A 14067-nucleotide genomic window follows, 5' to 3' on the forward strand; every position below is an offset into this window, starting at 1 on the left:
TTCCATCTGCAGGGGGCTTCCTGTTTTGGGTCTTTGGGCTGTGGGGCTTCCCTCTGGCTCTTGACACTGGCATTGGCATCCTTAGCTTAGGATGGTCTTCTCAGTTTTTCTACCCACCATCTTGGGAAATGGGACTGTTCTCAAAACGAGTGTTTTCTTGCATTCTGGTTGCCTCAGCACCTTGATACCTGGCTGCAAGGAGGTTTTTATACCCTTCTTAAGTAGCTCAATTGGGTATTACCAGTGGGGTCTTGTAATTATTTCCTTGCCTGCATTCTCTTTTCCAGTACTTTGGAATAAAATGCTTGCTAAGGGTACCGTTTTCATATGAAAAATCCAAACTTAGCATAGGAATTAAGGTATGATGATAGATCCACCGTCTCTTGTCTGCAATTCTGATATACCCCGTACTCTGGAAAACCTCAAGTTATTTTATTACTTATTTGGCAGCAAGACCTGACTTGAGCTTTGTAGCAAAACCTGACCCGAACTCTTATTCATTCCCTTTAGAGTGACTGTTCATCCATTTTGCTGCAAGTTATGAGTATGTTTGATTACAGGGTGATATCCCAGGCCCTGCCTGAGGGTGTTGCATAATACAAAGCATACGCAACATTGTGCCGTCCTAAAATCTGAACGTTTCTGAATCTGGAGACACATTCTGCCTGTGGCAAGATAAGGGCACTGTACGTCTGTATTTGTGTTATAACGTACTGAAATTCCACTGTGCCTCTAGATCGTTAAACCTTTGAGGGTTGGGGAAACATACAAATCGTATAAACTCCCCTGGCAGTTAAACATAATTTGTAATGCAGTTGTTGTTTAATTGAAGATATATTCTTTCGTTCTTTATTTTTAATATGATTGATGTTATTTTTATTTTTGGCTGCGTTGGGTCTTTGTTGCTGCATGTGGGCTTTCTCTAGTTGCGGTGAGCGGGGGCTGCTCTTTGTTGTGGTGCGTGGACTTCTCATTGCGGTGGCTTCTCTTGTTGCGGAGCACAGGCTCTAGGCACGCGGGCTTCAGTAGTTACAGCACGTGGGCTCAGTAGTTGTGGTGCACAGGCTCAGTAGTTGTGGCTCGTGGGCTCTAGGGTGTAGGCTCAGTAGTTGTGGCATATGGGCTTAGTTGCTCCGCGGTATGTGGGATCTTCCTGGACTAGGGATAGAACCTGTGTCCCCTGCATTGGCAGGTGGATTCTTAACCACTGCACCACCAGGGAAGTCCCCAAAGATACATTTAAAATCAATGACATAGCAGCACTATTTACAATAACCAGGACATGGAAGCAACCTAAATGTCCACTGACAGAGGTATGGATAAAGAAGATGCAGTACATATGTACAATGGAATGTTACTCAGCCATAAAAAAGAATGAAATAATTCCACTTGCAGCAACATGGATGGACCTAGAGATTATCACACTAAGTGCAGTAAGTCAGACAGAGAAAGACAAATACCATATGATATCGCTTATTTGTGGAATCTAAAAAAATGGTACAAATGAACTTATTTACAAAACAGAAACAGACTCATGAACTTAGAAAACAAAATTATGGTTACCAAAGGGGAAAGGGGAGGAGGGATAAATTGGGAATTTAGGATTAACAGATACACAATACTATATATAAAATAGATAAACAACGAGGACCTATTGTATAGCACAGGGAACTATATTCAATATCTTGTAATAACCTATAATGGAAAAGAATCTGAAAAAGAACATATATATATATATATATATATATATATATATATATGAACTGAATCACCCCGTTGTACACCTGAATCACTGTAAATCAACTATACTTCAATTAAAAATAAAATTTTAAAAGAATCAATGAAAAAAATAGGATTCCATTTCCTGTGTATTTCTCGGTGCAGTCTCTTCTCTCCAGTGCTGTTTTTACTGTGGGAGTCCAGGCCGCCATCTTCCTTTGCCTGCATTCCTGCAACAACCTCCTAAATGTTCTCCCTGCCATCTGTCTTGCTCTTTCCCCAGGTCTTCTCCACACTGCAGCCAAGCCATCGCGCTGTTAAAACCCTTCAAGACTCCCTGCTGCCCCCTGGATGAAGTCCAGACTCTTCCGTGTGGTTTACGAGGCCTTTTCCTCAGATGCCTCCAGCCTCAGTGCTCACATCTCTTTCCTTTCACTTTATATTCACCCTGAGCTTCCTTTGGTTCTTTGAACTTGCCTCTGACCTTTCTCCTCACTCTCCCGTCTTTCCACGTTTACCTGACTAACTCTCATTTCTCCTTCTGGGCTTGGGACAGATGTGACTTCCTCCAGAAACCCTTCCCGGATCTTCTGCCGTGGGAGGGGCTCCCTTCTGCTGTGCGCTCAGAGCAGCCTGTACTTCCTCTTCGTGAATGGGGGGCGGTTGTCTCCACCAGGCTACGCCCTCCACCAGGAGAGGGATGATTTCTCCCTTGCTTCCAGTAGAGCTTCCCCAGGTTATTGCTTAAGACATATTTATTGGATGAATGCATGATTAATTTCATAGAAATTTGATTTACATACAAATGTACTCAAGGTATTATGGAAATTGTATTACGTTAATAGTGTGAGTTTTGCTCTCCAAGTATGTAATTGAACGCAGACCCAGTGAGATTTTTAAAATTTGGATTGCAGTGCAAGGAAATTGAACTTCGATCCTTTTGAGTTTTGATGGTTAGAAATTGCCCATTCGTAGTTGCATACCAATGAGTGTGGCTTTCCAGTTTTTGCTACAGAAAATCATAGCAAAGTCCGTCAACGTCTGGTTCCATATAACAAGGCGAGTTGTGTATTCTATCACGTGGCCCACGGAAGTAGTACTTTGTTGATCGGTTCATGATGAAATCTGTTCAGTTCTGTTTAACAGATGCCTTCCCCAGGGTCCTTCCATGAAGGAGCTGATCTCCACAAAGAAAACATTGTTCTGCAACTCACCACTTGTAGCATTGTTGTAGCTAAATTCTTTGTGAGATTCATAAAGCTTCCTGGCTTTGTGCTGATACTTTTCATTCTGTGGGTCTTTTCAGTCTGCCCGTGCTCTGCTGTTACTGCCTCACGAGTCTACTTTCCCTTCTGGGACCTTACATCAGCTTCCCTCTGTTCATTCCCAAAGTCTTTTCCCCCAGTTGCACACATGGGTGTATTAGTTAAGGTATAGCCTAAGGTCATGTAACAGAGAGACCCCCAGCAGGGTGGGGCAACCCTGTCATATGTGATGATTCCCTCCTGTGGCTTCCTGTGCTTTAGAATGTTGTCCTTTTTGACATGCTTGAAGTTGGGCCATTTCATGTCTGTGTTGCACGTGGCTGGGAGGAGAAAAGAGCAGAAAGGCAGAGCAAGCAAATTCCTTCTGCACAGGATGATGTGGAAGTGGGACACATCACTTCCTCTCACATCTTGTTGACCAGAACTTCATCGCATGTGTACATGTGTGTACTGTCTCGCTGCATGGCCTGTATCCAGCTAACATTCTTATTACTGTGGGAGAAGGGAAGAATGTATTTGGGGGATAAGTTAGAGTCTGGCACAGAGGTTAAAACAGCTACTTTTGTAGGTAACAGATGGGGTTAGATGCCAGGCCCCCAGCTCAACCTCTGGTGGTCTTCCTCATTACCTTTATACTGACACATCTAAAACCGTTTCTAACGCAACTGTGGTCCTATTTCCTGTCTTGCTTTCAACCACAGTCATGCAATTTCATGGACACTTCCCTTCCTATGTAGGAGTCATTTGGAGGTGGACTTTTTCTAGGCAATGACCCCATGGCCTGTGTGATCACCAGGCTCTGCTGTCGTTGAGGGTGGGAGAGAGTTAACAAACACAACTTCGTTGTTTTTTGTTTTAGTGAAATACAGCAGCTTATGATCATTGTGACAACGAGACGTGCTGTTTTGATCTCTTGGGGAAGATGATGCAGTTTTCAGGCATGTCTCAAAACTCACCAGTGTTGGTTGCTTCACAAGCTAGCTGCCCATCAGAAGGAAGCTGTTACTTAGAATATAGGTTCTTGTTTTATTCCTGTACCTTGCTTGGTCTCTCTGGAGTCATTGGCCTTTCCGGCTTCAATTTTCTCATGGGTGAAATGAAATATTAATATGTCTTATTGACTCCAATTCAGTTGCTGAGTGTGTTATTGCCTCAGGAGCTTCTTTGAATTATCAGTGCCTTTGAAGTAGTTTTTTTTTTTTTTTTTTTTTTTTTTTTTTGCGGTACGCGGGCCTCTCACTGTTGTGGCCTCTCCCGTTGCGGAGCACAGGCTCCGGACGCGCAGGCTCAGCGGCCATGACTCATGGACCCAGCCGCTCCGCGGCATGTGGGATCTTCCCGGACCAGGGCACGAACCCGTGTCCCCTCCATCGGCAGGCAGACTCTCTGAAGTAGTTGTTTTTTGTGTTGGTCTTTTGAGGCATATTTCAAGTGAGTGCATTTATTTGTTTAAAAATATTTATTTATTTATTTTGGCTGTGCCGGTCTTAGGTGCGGCATGCGCGTTCTTCGTTGTGACGTGTGGGCTTCTTAGTTGCGGCATGCAGAATCTTAGTTGCGGCATGCATTCAGGATCTATTTCCCTGACCAGGGATCGAACCTGGGCCCGCTGCATTGGGAGCACGGAGTCTTACCCATGGGACCACCAGGAAGTCCCCCTCCAGTGAGGGCATTTAGAGTCCCACCGTTTTCGGGGCTACAGTTTTCCTACGGTGTCCCGGTTTGCCTGGCCCACCTTCAGAGTTGCTGATCCAGTGGGGGTGGAGGTGGGGCCCAGGAATTTGCATTTCTGACCAGTTCCCAGGTGATGCTGCTGTTGCTGGTCTGGAGACCCCACTTGGAGAACCATTGTCCTGTAGCCGTAGCTAGTTTCTGGTTACTGCTTCTTGCTTCTGTTTCTTCAGTAATAGTGTACACACCTGAGACCCCTTTCCTTGCCCTCTCAGGCCAACGAGTGGTACCTACTCCCCTGCTGTTACTAGTCCCGGGGTGCCTCAGCATCCCATGTTCATTTCCTTTAACCTCACCCACACCTTTACAAATAGGCTTTTCCTCAATTAATGTCCTCAGTTACCTAGTTTGAGTGTGCGATTTCTTGCCAAGACTCTGGATGATTTGATGCTCAATGAGGATTTTTTTGAACAGAAGGATGACTCAGGCTGGGATTCGTATTTTCTGAAATAAAGGGCCTTCACTCTTTTTCTCTTGGTCACCTTGCCCTTCAAAAAGAATAATTTAGGGTTTGTGCCAGGGGCCACTCTGCTTGGAGTATCCATTCCCTCCTCCCCTGTGCCAAAGATCACGAACACTGGGCAGGGCGGGTAACGATGCCAGTAGCATCCTTACATTTTCATGGCACTTTCAGTCATGCTGATTGTAGTGCAGGCATTTCAAGGACACGTTTCTAAGATGTGGCCAGCACGGTATGCCTCTGATGACACCAGTATGCAAATTGGGATAGAACGCTAAAGAACTATTACATATCTACCCCGATATGCACACACGTACATGCAAGCATGCGTGTGTATGTGCATGCGTGCGCACACACAACAAATACACACATTTATCCTTTGTTCCAGACACAAAACAACTGGTGGGAATTGCCATCCCAGCACTCGGAGTATAGACGCAGACACCAGCAGAGAAGCTGCTGCTTCTTCCAAACCAAACACATGTAAGATTTGCCCTTTAATTAGCATCTGTAACTGCTGCCGTCAGAAGGGTCTGTCTCTGTTGGCCGGACCGTCTTTGCTTTAAGAGAGCAAGTCCATTATAGCTCCAAGCTGGGCTGGTCTGTCAGCTGCTGTGCTTTCTCTGCCATCTGCAGGGTTGTCACATTGTTCAGGGCTGTTTCACTGTAGGGCTGTTTTCCGTCTTCTCGTCTCCCTGGTCTCTGATTACCATGCCTTGGTGATCACTCTTGGGGTGGCCTGCAGGATCGTAGCTTCAGTGCTCATGGACTGGTTATGTTCCAGCCCTTTGTTGCCAGTGATCTTGTCTTGATACGCGGAATGGCTCCAGGAAGTCAGTGGAGAAATGTAAGCAGCAGAAGTGAGGGGTGTATTGAAGCCAGGCTTCATACTGGGGCGCCTCTGCTGTAGAAGCGTGTCATTTAGTTGCAGTTAAGGACCTGTGATGCCTCCGCAGCCTCATCAGCATCGGGTCTCAATAAAATGCTGGCTGGAGACCTCCCTGGCGGTCCAGTGGTTAGGATGTTAGGACTCCGAGCTTCCACTGCAGGGGGCACGGGTTTCATCCCTGGTCGGGGAACTAAGATCCCGCATGCCATGCAGAGTGGGCCCAAAAAACCCAAAAACAAACAAAAAAAAGAAACTAATAAATGAAAACATTAAATAAAATAAGTTCTGGGTTGGCTGCATCAGCCTCACCCCAGTAGCTCCTTAAAAATGCAGATTCCTGGACCCCACCCCTGGAGCTTGTCCATGAAGTCTGGGGTTGGTCCGTGGACTCCACGTTTTTAGCAAGCTCCCTGAATGGTTGAGATGAGGAAGAGACATACTTCACCCTTTCATACTGCTGAATTCTTTTTTTTTTCCTACTAGAATTACAGTTCCACGAAGGCAGGGATTTTGGTCTATTTGACTCCCTGCTGTTTTCCTGATATCTGGAATAGTGCCTGGCACATAATAGGCACTCACATATTTATGTGGATGAATGTGTTTTATCCATTTAAAAAAAGTGCTTCCCCAGGTGATTCTGGTGTACATACAGGTTTGAGAAGCTCTGCCCTAGAGGACTTGCCAGTTTTCTTGGGTTAGGAGCCACATTTCTGGGGGGAACATTGCCTCCCTGGGCATCTCTGAATAGTAAAAATCAGGCATGGAGTCATTTTGGGGGCAAATCCAAGTGCTGTGAATGGACTGGCACAGCCTGGGTGGTGACTTTGGTCTAATTTGTTCATCAGTTCTGCTGACCCCAGTCTTTGGTTTACAGCATGTCATTTGGTATGAAGACTTGAAAACTCTTGCTTTGTGACTTGATGATGCTTTTGGAGCCTCTTTTTTCTTTTCTTTTTTTTTTAAATGAAGTCTAGTTGATTTACAGTGTGCTAATTTCTGCTGTACAGCCAAGTAATTCAGTTATACATATATATATATTCTTTTTTTCATATTCTTTTTTTTTTTTTTTTTTTTTTTTTTACTATCATAAGATATTGAATGTAGTTCCTTGTGCCACACAGTAGGACCTTGTTGTTTATCCATTCTATATATAAAAGCTTACATCTGCTCACCCCAACCTCCCACTCCATCCTTCCCCCCCACCCCCTCGGCAACTACCAGTCTGTTCTCTATGTTTGTGATTCTGTTTCTGTTGCATAGATAGGTTTATTTGTGTCACATTTTAGATTCCACGTATAAGTGATATCATGTGGTATTAGTCTTTTTCTGACTTACTTCACTTGGTATGATAATCTCTAGTTGCATCCATGTTGCTGCAAATGGCATTATTTCATTCCTTTTTATGGCTGAGTCGGATTCCATTGTATTTATATACCACATCTTCTTTGTCCATCTATCTGTTGACAGACATTTAGCTTGTTTCCATATCTTGGCTATTGTGAATAGTGTTGCTATGAACATAGGGGTGCATGTATCTTTTTGAATTAGAGTTTTGTCCAGGTATATGCCAAGGAGTGGGATTGCTGGATCGTATGGCAGCTCTATTTTCAGTTTTCTGAGGAGCCTTCCTACTGTTTTCCATAGTGGCTGCACCAACTTACATTCCCACCAGCAGTGTAGAAGGATTCCCTTTTCTGGAGCCTCTTGATCTGGTACCGTTTTGAAAGTGCAAAAGTGTTTTCTGAAAGTGTCCAAGTCCTGGTTCTTTATTATTTCTTTATCCTCAACAGCAAGGTAGATGAAGCTTGGCTTGACCACACACAAGCTATCTTCCCTTGGGCTCCATTCATCCCAGGATGAGTGACTGTACCCTGGTAAGATAGTTTGGGGATGGGGTAACATCTTGGGGTAGCCAAATTTTCCCAGTAAATGCCCAAACTAAATTCTCCTAATGGTGTATGGTTGGAATTTGCAGTATGGTAATCTAGGATCTTGTTGGTGGGTCAAGTCCGATTAGGTTCTTTGATAAGGAGGTTTGTCATTTAGTACATCTTTCTTGACCTCATGTTGCAGAGCATGCTGCCTAGCAGCTGTTGTCATTTTTGTTGCTTATTAATGAGCGCTTTTGAAGAAATGGAAAATTGTTTGACCAGTCAAAATTGTTTGACTAATCTAGTTTGGGCGGGGATTTTCAGCTTAGGAATTTGGATCTTCTGAATAGGAGCAGAGAATATGTATCTTTTTGCCTTTCGAAGAGATGGCTTTGATTTTCTGAACTATTTTTCACGAGTCATTATAAATAGAATCTTCAGGAGTCACCGCTAAGTGTTAAATAGTGGTCCGTTCGTGAGCTCTTAAAAGTGGCCAGCAGTTGCTACATGCTGGACTTTCTCAGCCTTAAACTCACAAGCCGTTCTATTTTTTTCACATCTTTAATAGAGCCCGATTAGAAAATTTATAACTGCAACGTGTCGTCATAAATATGCATTGTTCTTATTATATTTTAAGACATTTTGGTTCTAAAAGCATGAGTACTTCCATTATTATGTGTGAATTTTCTTTGTGTGTGTGGATATTTAAGACCTTTTTAATGACAATATATATTTAAAACAGACGTAAAAAATTAGCATTCACCCGTGTACCCAGGGCCTGTGGAGAACCAGGCTGGGACACGTGGGTGAGCTACAGGCAGCCAGGTGCCTCCTGCTGGCTCTTTGAGGACCGGCACGAGCAGCTTACGTCTGCCAAGACTTTGGGGAAAATAAAGTCTGCATGTCAGCTGCTGCCCCTTCTCAGTGCTGCTGTTCTTGTTAGTTCATAAATCAGTTTTTTTTTTTTCCAGCAGTTGCAGTGCAAATGGAACCTTAGATCAAATTGTCCAGTATCTGCTTGAGTATCTGCTACGTGTAAGATGCCAGCTGACGAGGGGCCCTTGGGGAGGGCATGCAAGTCACTGGCCCCTCCCAGGGTCCCCGGTGTGGGGTTGACCTGGTGCTAGGCAGAGTCTTTACTGGACCAGCCTGGGGCCTCTGGGGACATGTGCAGATGCTCCATATCTTACTTGACTAGAACTTTCTTCTAATTCTGGACTGAAAGCAAACAGAAGTTTGGAGGAAGATGAAGAGAATTCACATCCCAGAGTTGGCTTCTAGAATGCAGTGGTTTGTGAGATTTAGTGTTTTTTTTTTTTTTTAAAGACTTTTATTTGAATCTTGCCTCTTTCCAGAAAGGGTTTGAGACAGCTTAAAATAAAAGACATTTAAAGTGTGGCTATGAGCCACGCTTTAAAATGGGAAATCAGAGCAAAGGACAGGAGGGGTTGACGTGGATGCAGAGACGGTCAAAATGGGTCCCATCTTCTCCCAGCCAGAGCGGAGAGGATGGTGCCGTGAATTCAGGGAAAGGAAAGGACTCGAACAGCAGTGGAGGATCTCGTGGCCGCCAGGCACAGCATTGCGAGGGACTCAGTCTTATCCCCATTTTACAGAGGACAAAACTGAGAGGCAGAGAGGTGAAGTCACCGGGCTGAGGTTTGAAGCCTCTTGGGCAGATGAGCCTCCAAGCCTCGTGTCGACTCAAGAATGTCACCCCCGGTTATCATCAGACGGAGGAAGGATTTCAGTTTCTTGGGGTGGAAGACTTTCTTTTGCTAATCAAACATTTTCCCTGAGGCTGTACTTTATATTCTTCCAGGTTTTTTCCCTTAAGTATATACTAACAAATGTAATATATGTTTTTTTAATCACAAAAAAGTTTTACTGTATCCTCTTTAGGGCATCACTATATATCATCATAGATGGCTTTCCATGGCAGAATGAATAGATCGAGTCCATTCATTTTTAGTATCTGCCTCTTGTCCCATAGTTTAGATAAATCATATTTTAGCAGTCTCTTAGTGATGGCTGTTTGGGTGATTTCCAGGGTTTCTTTTTCCCATGTTACAAACAATGCTTCATTGAATCTCTTTATCTGTCTATCTCCAAACTATTGTAAGTTCCTGTAAAATAAATCATCGGAAGCAGAATTACTGGTTCAGAGGGTATATGTTCATACTTAAAATTTTTAACAGAGATGGTCAGGTTGCCTTCCACACTGACTGTTTAAGGAATAGATTGTATCATGTTTATTGCCCATCTCCTATATTCTGCTGGGTGCTGAGGGAAATGCAGAAAGGATGCAAGAGGATTTCTTGCCCTCCAGGAATTTCTGTCTATGCTATGTACCTAATCCCAGGGAATGTCTGGGGTGTCTACTTGGGTGGGTGGGTGAGTGGGTAGATTTAATTCCACTTTTCAAGCTTGCCTTGCAAACATTGCACATGGTGTTTAGGATTCATCTTTCATTGTATTGATTCTCTTGGGTAACGGGTGTAATTTCCTTAGGGCAGGGACCTTGTCCTACATGACTTACAGTATGTCTCATACATCTTCATTGCTTTGTGGAGACATTGTAATTATAACATGTCAGGTAGTATTCGAGGATCCAATTGAGAACATTCCCCCTTTTTTGGGTGTATGAAGAATTAATAACTTTGGCATTCTATACAGGTCATGGAATATCAGCCTGGAGGGGATTTGCTGTCACTTTTGAACAGATATGAGGACCAACTAGATGAAAATATGATTCAGTTTTACCTAGCTGAACTCATTTTGGCTGTTCACAGCGTTCATCAGATGGGATATGTACATCGGTAAGTGAGGCTCTCTGGTAGTTGACTGGGGATTTGTCTGTATCACCTAAGAGTTCCTAAAATAGAGTGAATGATTTCAGCATGAAAATAATGCTTCATCCAATTTCTAGCCCATCTTCACCATAATTTACTGAAAGCAAATTTTCCAAAATGGCAGATGTTTCAGCTTACCCATTCAATGGCGAAATAGATCTAAAATTGTGACATTCTCACGTTTGCTGGTAGGATCTGTCAATGCGCCTAATAAGACCGGGAACTCTTGCATGGGTTCTCTGGGTGCTGTGGTAGGAAAACTGAATTTGAATTGTGCAAGGAGGCAGCTTATCCCGGAGGAACAGAAGTGGGTGTAGTTATACTTCTGACCTTGCCCGTTAGTAATTGACAAAGGTGTGCCCCCGCATCCTCGGTTGAAAAGTGTTTCTTTACATCTTCACTCAGCTAGTGTTTTACGAGCATCTGAGAATGTTGTGGGAATGGAATGATGGTTAGACCAGGAACCGCAAAATCCTGAATAGTGTCTCAGTTTTTCCACTGACTAGCCACATGGCCTTGGGCACATCCCCTAGCTTTTTGTGGCCTTAGCTCTCCTGAGGTAAAATGTGTGTTTCGAGGAGGAATAATCCATCTAATAACATTTATTTTGTTCCCTTTCCTTCTCTGCTTCCCTTCTCCTTCCTCCCTCTCTTTCTCCCCTCCCTCCCTTCTATTCTTTCTCTCTCATTCTTTTACTTAAATTTGTTTTGCAAAATGCTTATTATGTATGTCCATCAGTAGGGAGGTCTGTATGGCAAAACCACAGACACGAAGATTCGTGGCTGAAGCAAGATCCTAGGTTAGCAGTTGCTTGATGATTGTCATGGAGAAGATAACACTAATTTGTGGCCTTGATTTTCTTACAGAGACATCAAGCCCGAGAACATCCTCATTGACCGAATGGGACACATCAAGCTGGTGGATTTTGGATCAGCTGCTAAAATGAACTCAAATAAGATGGTAACACAATAGAATAAGATAACTTAATAGAGCTTATACTACAAAGTGTTCTGAGGTCCTCATAAATTTGGAAAACATGGGATAAAGTTTGAGCGACATTCTGGAGCCCTCATCTTTCAGTTTGTGAAATGATTTCTCTGCAGGGTGGGTGGGGATGGGGACACAGAGCGATTTTCCAGACTTACTTGATCTGGTACCCTTTTATGTAAAATACCTGTTAATACCCTACAAAACATTTTTAGGAACATTCTTATAGTTTGGATTAAAAGATGGGAAAATGCTTATTTTGTTTTTCCCTTCTTTTTCCTTGCTTGTTAATAGATTGTCTTCTGTTACATTTTCTTTTTCACTTTAAATATTTTGATGAAATGTAACCTTATTTATCTCAAATCCTCTATTTCCTATGCAATGAAATTGAAAGTAATCACCAGAGAATTTGAACCAAGCATTAAGCTTTAAGAACCAAGTACTCAAAATGTCGATTCTAAATCCTGGACCTTTGGTAAAAATTAAGCTGTATTCCACATACTAATAATTATTAAGCTGTATTCCATGTGCTAATAGGAAGGCAAGAGGGTAGCTATTGAGGTCAAGAGTGAGAATACTTTAGGAAAAAGATAAAGTAAAAGATAATTAGAATTTAGAAACCTAATAAAGTTGGTACATACTAAAATGTAAATTTTCAGGTCAACTATGCAAAAAAATGGTAAGTCTAAGAAAAAATTGACTTAGATTTTAAGACTAACTTCCCAACTGAATCACTTGGTGATCTGGACAAATCCTTAGAAACTTGGGCTTTTATTCTTCCTCTAGAAAATACTGGCTCTAGTTAAAATGCAGAAATGAAGAGGTGAGGGGTGGCTGCTCTTCAGAATGCCTCCTGGGTCTGAGAGTTTAGTCCTTACGAAGGGCAATATATAAAATTTCCTTTTTTTCCCTCAAGTTCCTTGGAGGAAAGGTGGGTATTATTATGTTGTTGTGAGGAAAAGGATCCGGGTTTTGTTAACTGTTTGCATTCCAGGGTTTGGCCTCCCTGTTCTGCAGATCTGAGGCCCACTTGACATAACTTCTTTCAGATTCAGGCTCTTGGAAAAACAGGCTCCTTACCTTGTCTGAGGTCAGGGTTTTTCCACCTTAGCACTGGCTGTTTTTTATCCCCCCCCGCTCAGATTATGTGCTTATAATCTATTACACTTGATCATTACATTAATAATTAGATTAGAGTATCAAAGAATTTTATGTTTTAAAAATTATATGCAGGGCTTCCCTGGTGACGCAGTGGTTAAGAATCCGCCTGCCAGTGCAGGGGACATGGGCTCGAGCCCTGGTCCGGGAAGATCCCATATGACATGGAGCAACTAAGCCTGTGCGCCACAACAACTGAGCCTGCACTTTAGAGCCAGCGAGCCACAACTACTGAGCCTGCTCTCTAGAGCCCGTGAGCCACAACTACTGAAGCCCATGTGCCTAGAGCCCATGCTCCACAACAAGAGAAGCCACCGCAGTGAGAAATCCGCACACCACAACCAAGAGTAGCCCCTGCTTGCCACAGCTAGCAAAAACCACACGCAGCAACGAGGACCCAATGCAGACCAAAAAAAAGAAGAAACAGGCATGAAAAATTAGGTATTCAATTTAGTGGAATGAAGTACAGAAAAAAAGTTAAATCATGCAAAGTTTTATCATCTGGGATTCAAAAACCTATACCTTGCATTAATGACCTTAATAAAATCAGGCATCTGGAAATAAAATGAAGCCTAGGTATGTAGTCAGCACCTCTGACATTTTGGTCTAGCAAATTCTTTGTTGGGGGTCGTGCTGTCCTGTGTATTGTAGGATGTTTAGCTGCATCCCTGGTCTCTACCCACCGGATGCCAGAGGCACCCTCCCCTCCAGTTGTGGCAACCAAAATGTCTCCAGACATTGCCCAGTGTTCCCTGGGGGACAGAATCACCCGTGGTGGAGAACCTCGGCCGTGGACTGAGAAGCATCAGAAGGCTTATCACTTCGAGCTGGCAATGTGTGTTTGCGATAAGAAAACCTACTGAGAAAACTCCGTTATGATCCAGAGTCACTGCTTGGGAAAGAAATGGGAATAAAGAGTAAGGTCCTATCTCTGCATCTGGAATCGCTGTCTTCAGAGCCCTCGGTGGAGAGACAGGACTCCTCTTCATTTTAAATGTCTATTTTTCAGTGCTGCAAACTGCCCTTTCCAATTCTGCGAGCGGTAGCAACACTCCCTTCAGGCGGGGAGCCTCCGGAGGCACTCAGGTTTATTTGCCGCTCGATGGTCAAGGAGATAATGGCCCTCAGTCCTACA

The 14067-nt window shown here is 43.4% G+C and overlaps 1 protein-coding gene across 4 annotated transcripts in view; it reads left to right on the plus strand.

The window, feature by feature from the left end:
- The window catches only part of CIT (citron rho-interacting serine/threonine kinase), a 168507-nt gene that overhangs the window by 22343 nt on the left and 132097 nt on the right, over positions 1–14067 (plus strand). For all 4 annotated transcript variants that reach the window (XM_024758531.1, XM_024758532.1, XM_024758529.1 and 1 more), the window contains exons 6-7: positions 10612–10754; positions 11654–11747. In XM_024758531.1, the coding sequence (XP_024614299.1) occupies positions 10612–10754; positions 11654–11747 (237 nt within the window). The remainder of the gene's footprint in view (positions 1–10611; positions 10755–11653; positions 11748–14067) is intronic.

Source organism: Neophocaena asiaeorientalis, unplaced genomic scaffold, assembly GCF_003031525.2.
Source record: "Neophocaena asiaeorientalis asiaeorientalis breed wild unplaced genomic scaffold, Neophocaena_asiaeorientalis_V1.1 scaffold77, whole genome shotgun sequence".
Taxonomy (NCBI): Eukaryota; Metazoa; Chordata; class Mammalia; order Artiodactyla; family Phocoenidae; genus Neophocaena; species Neophocaena asiaeorientalis.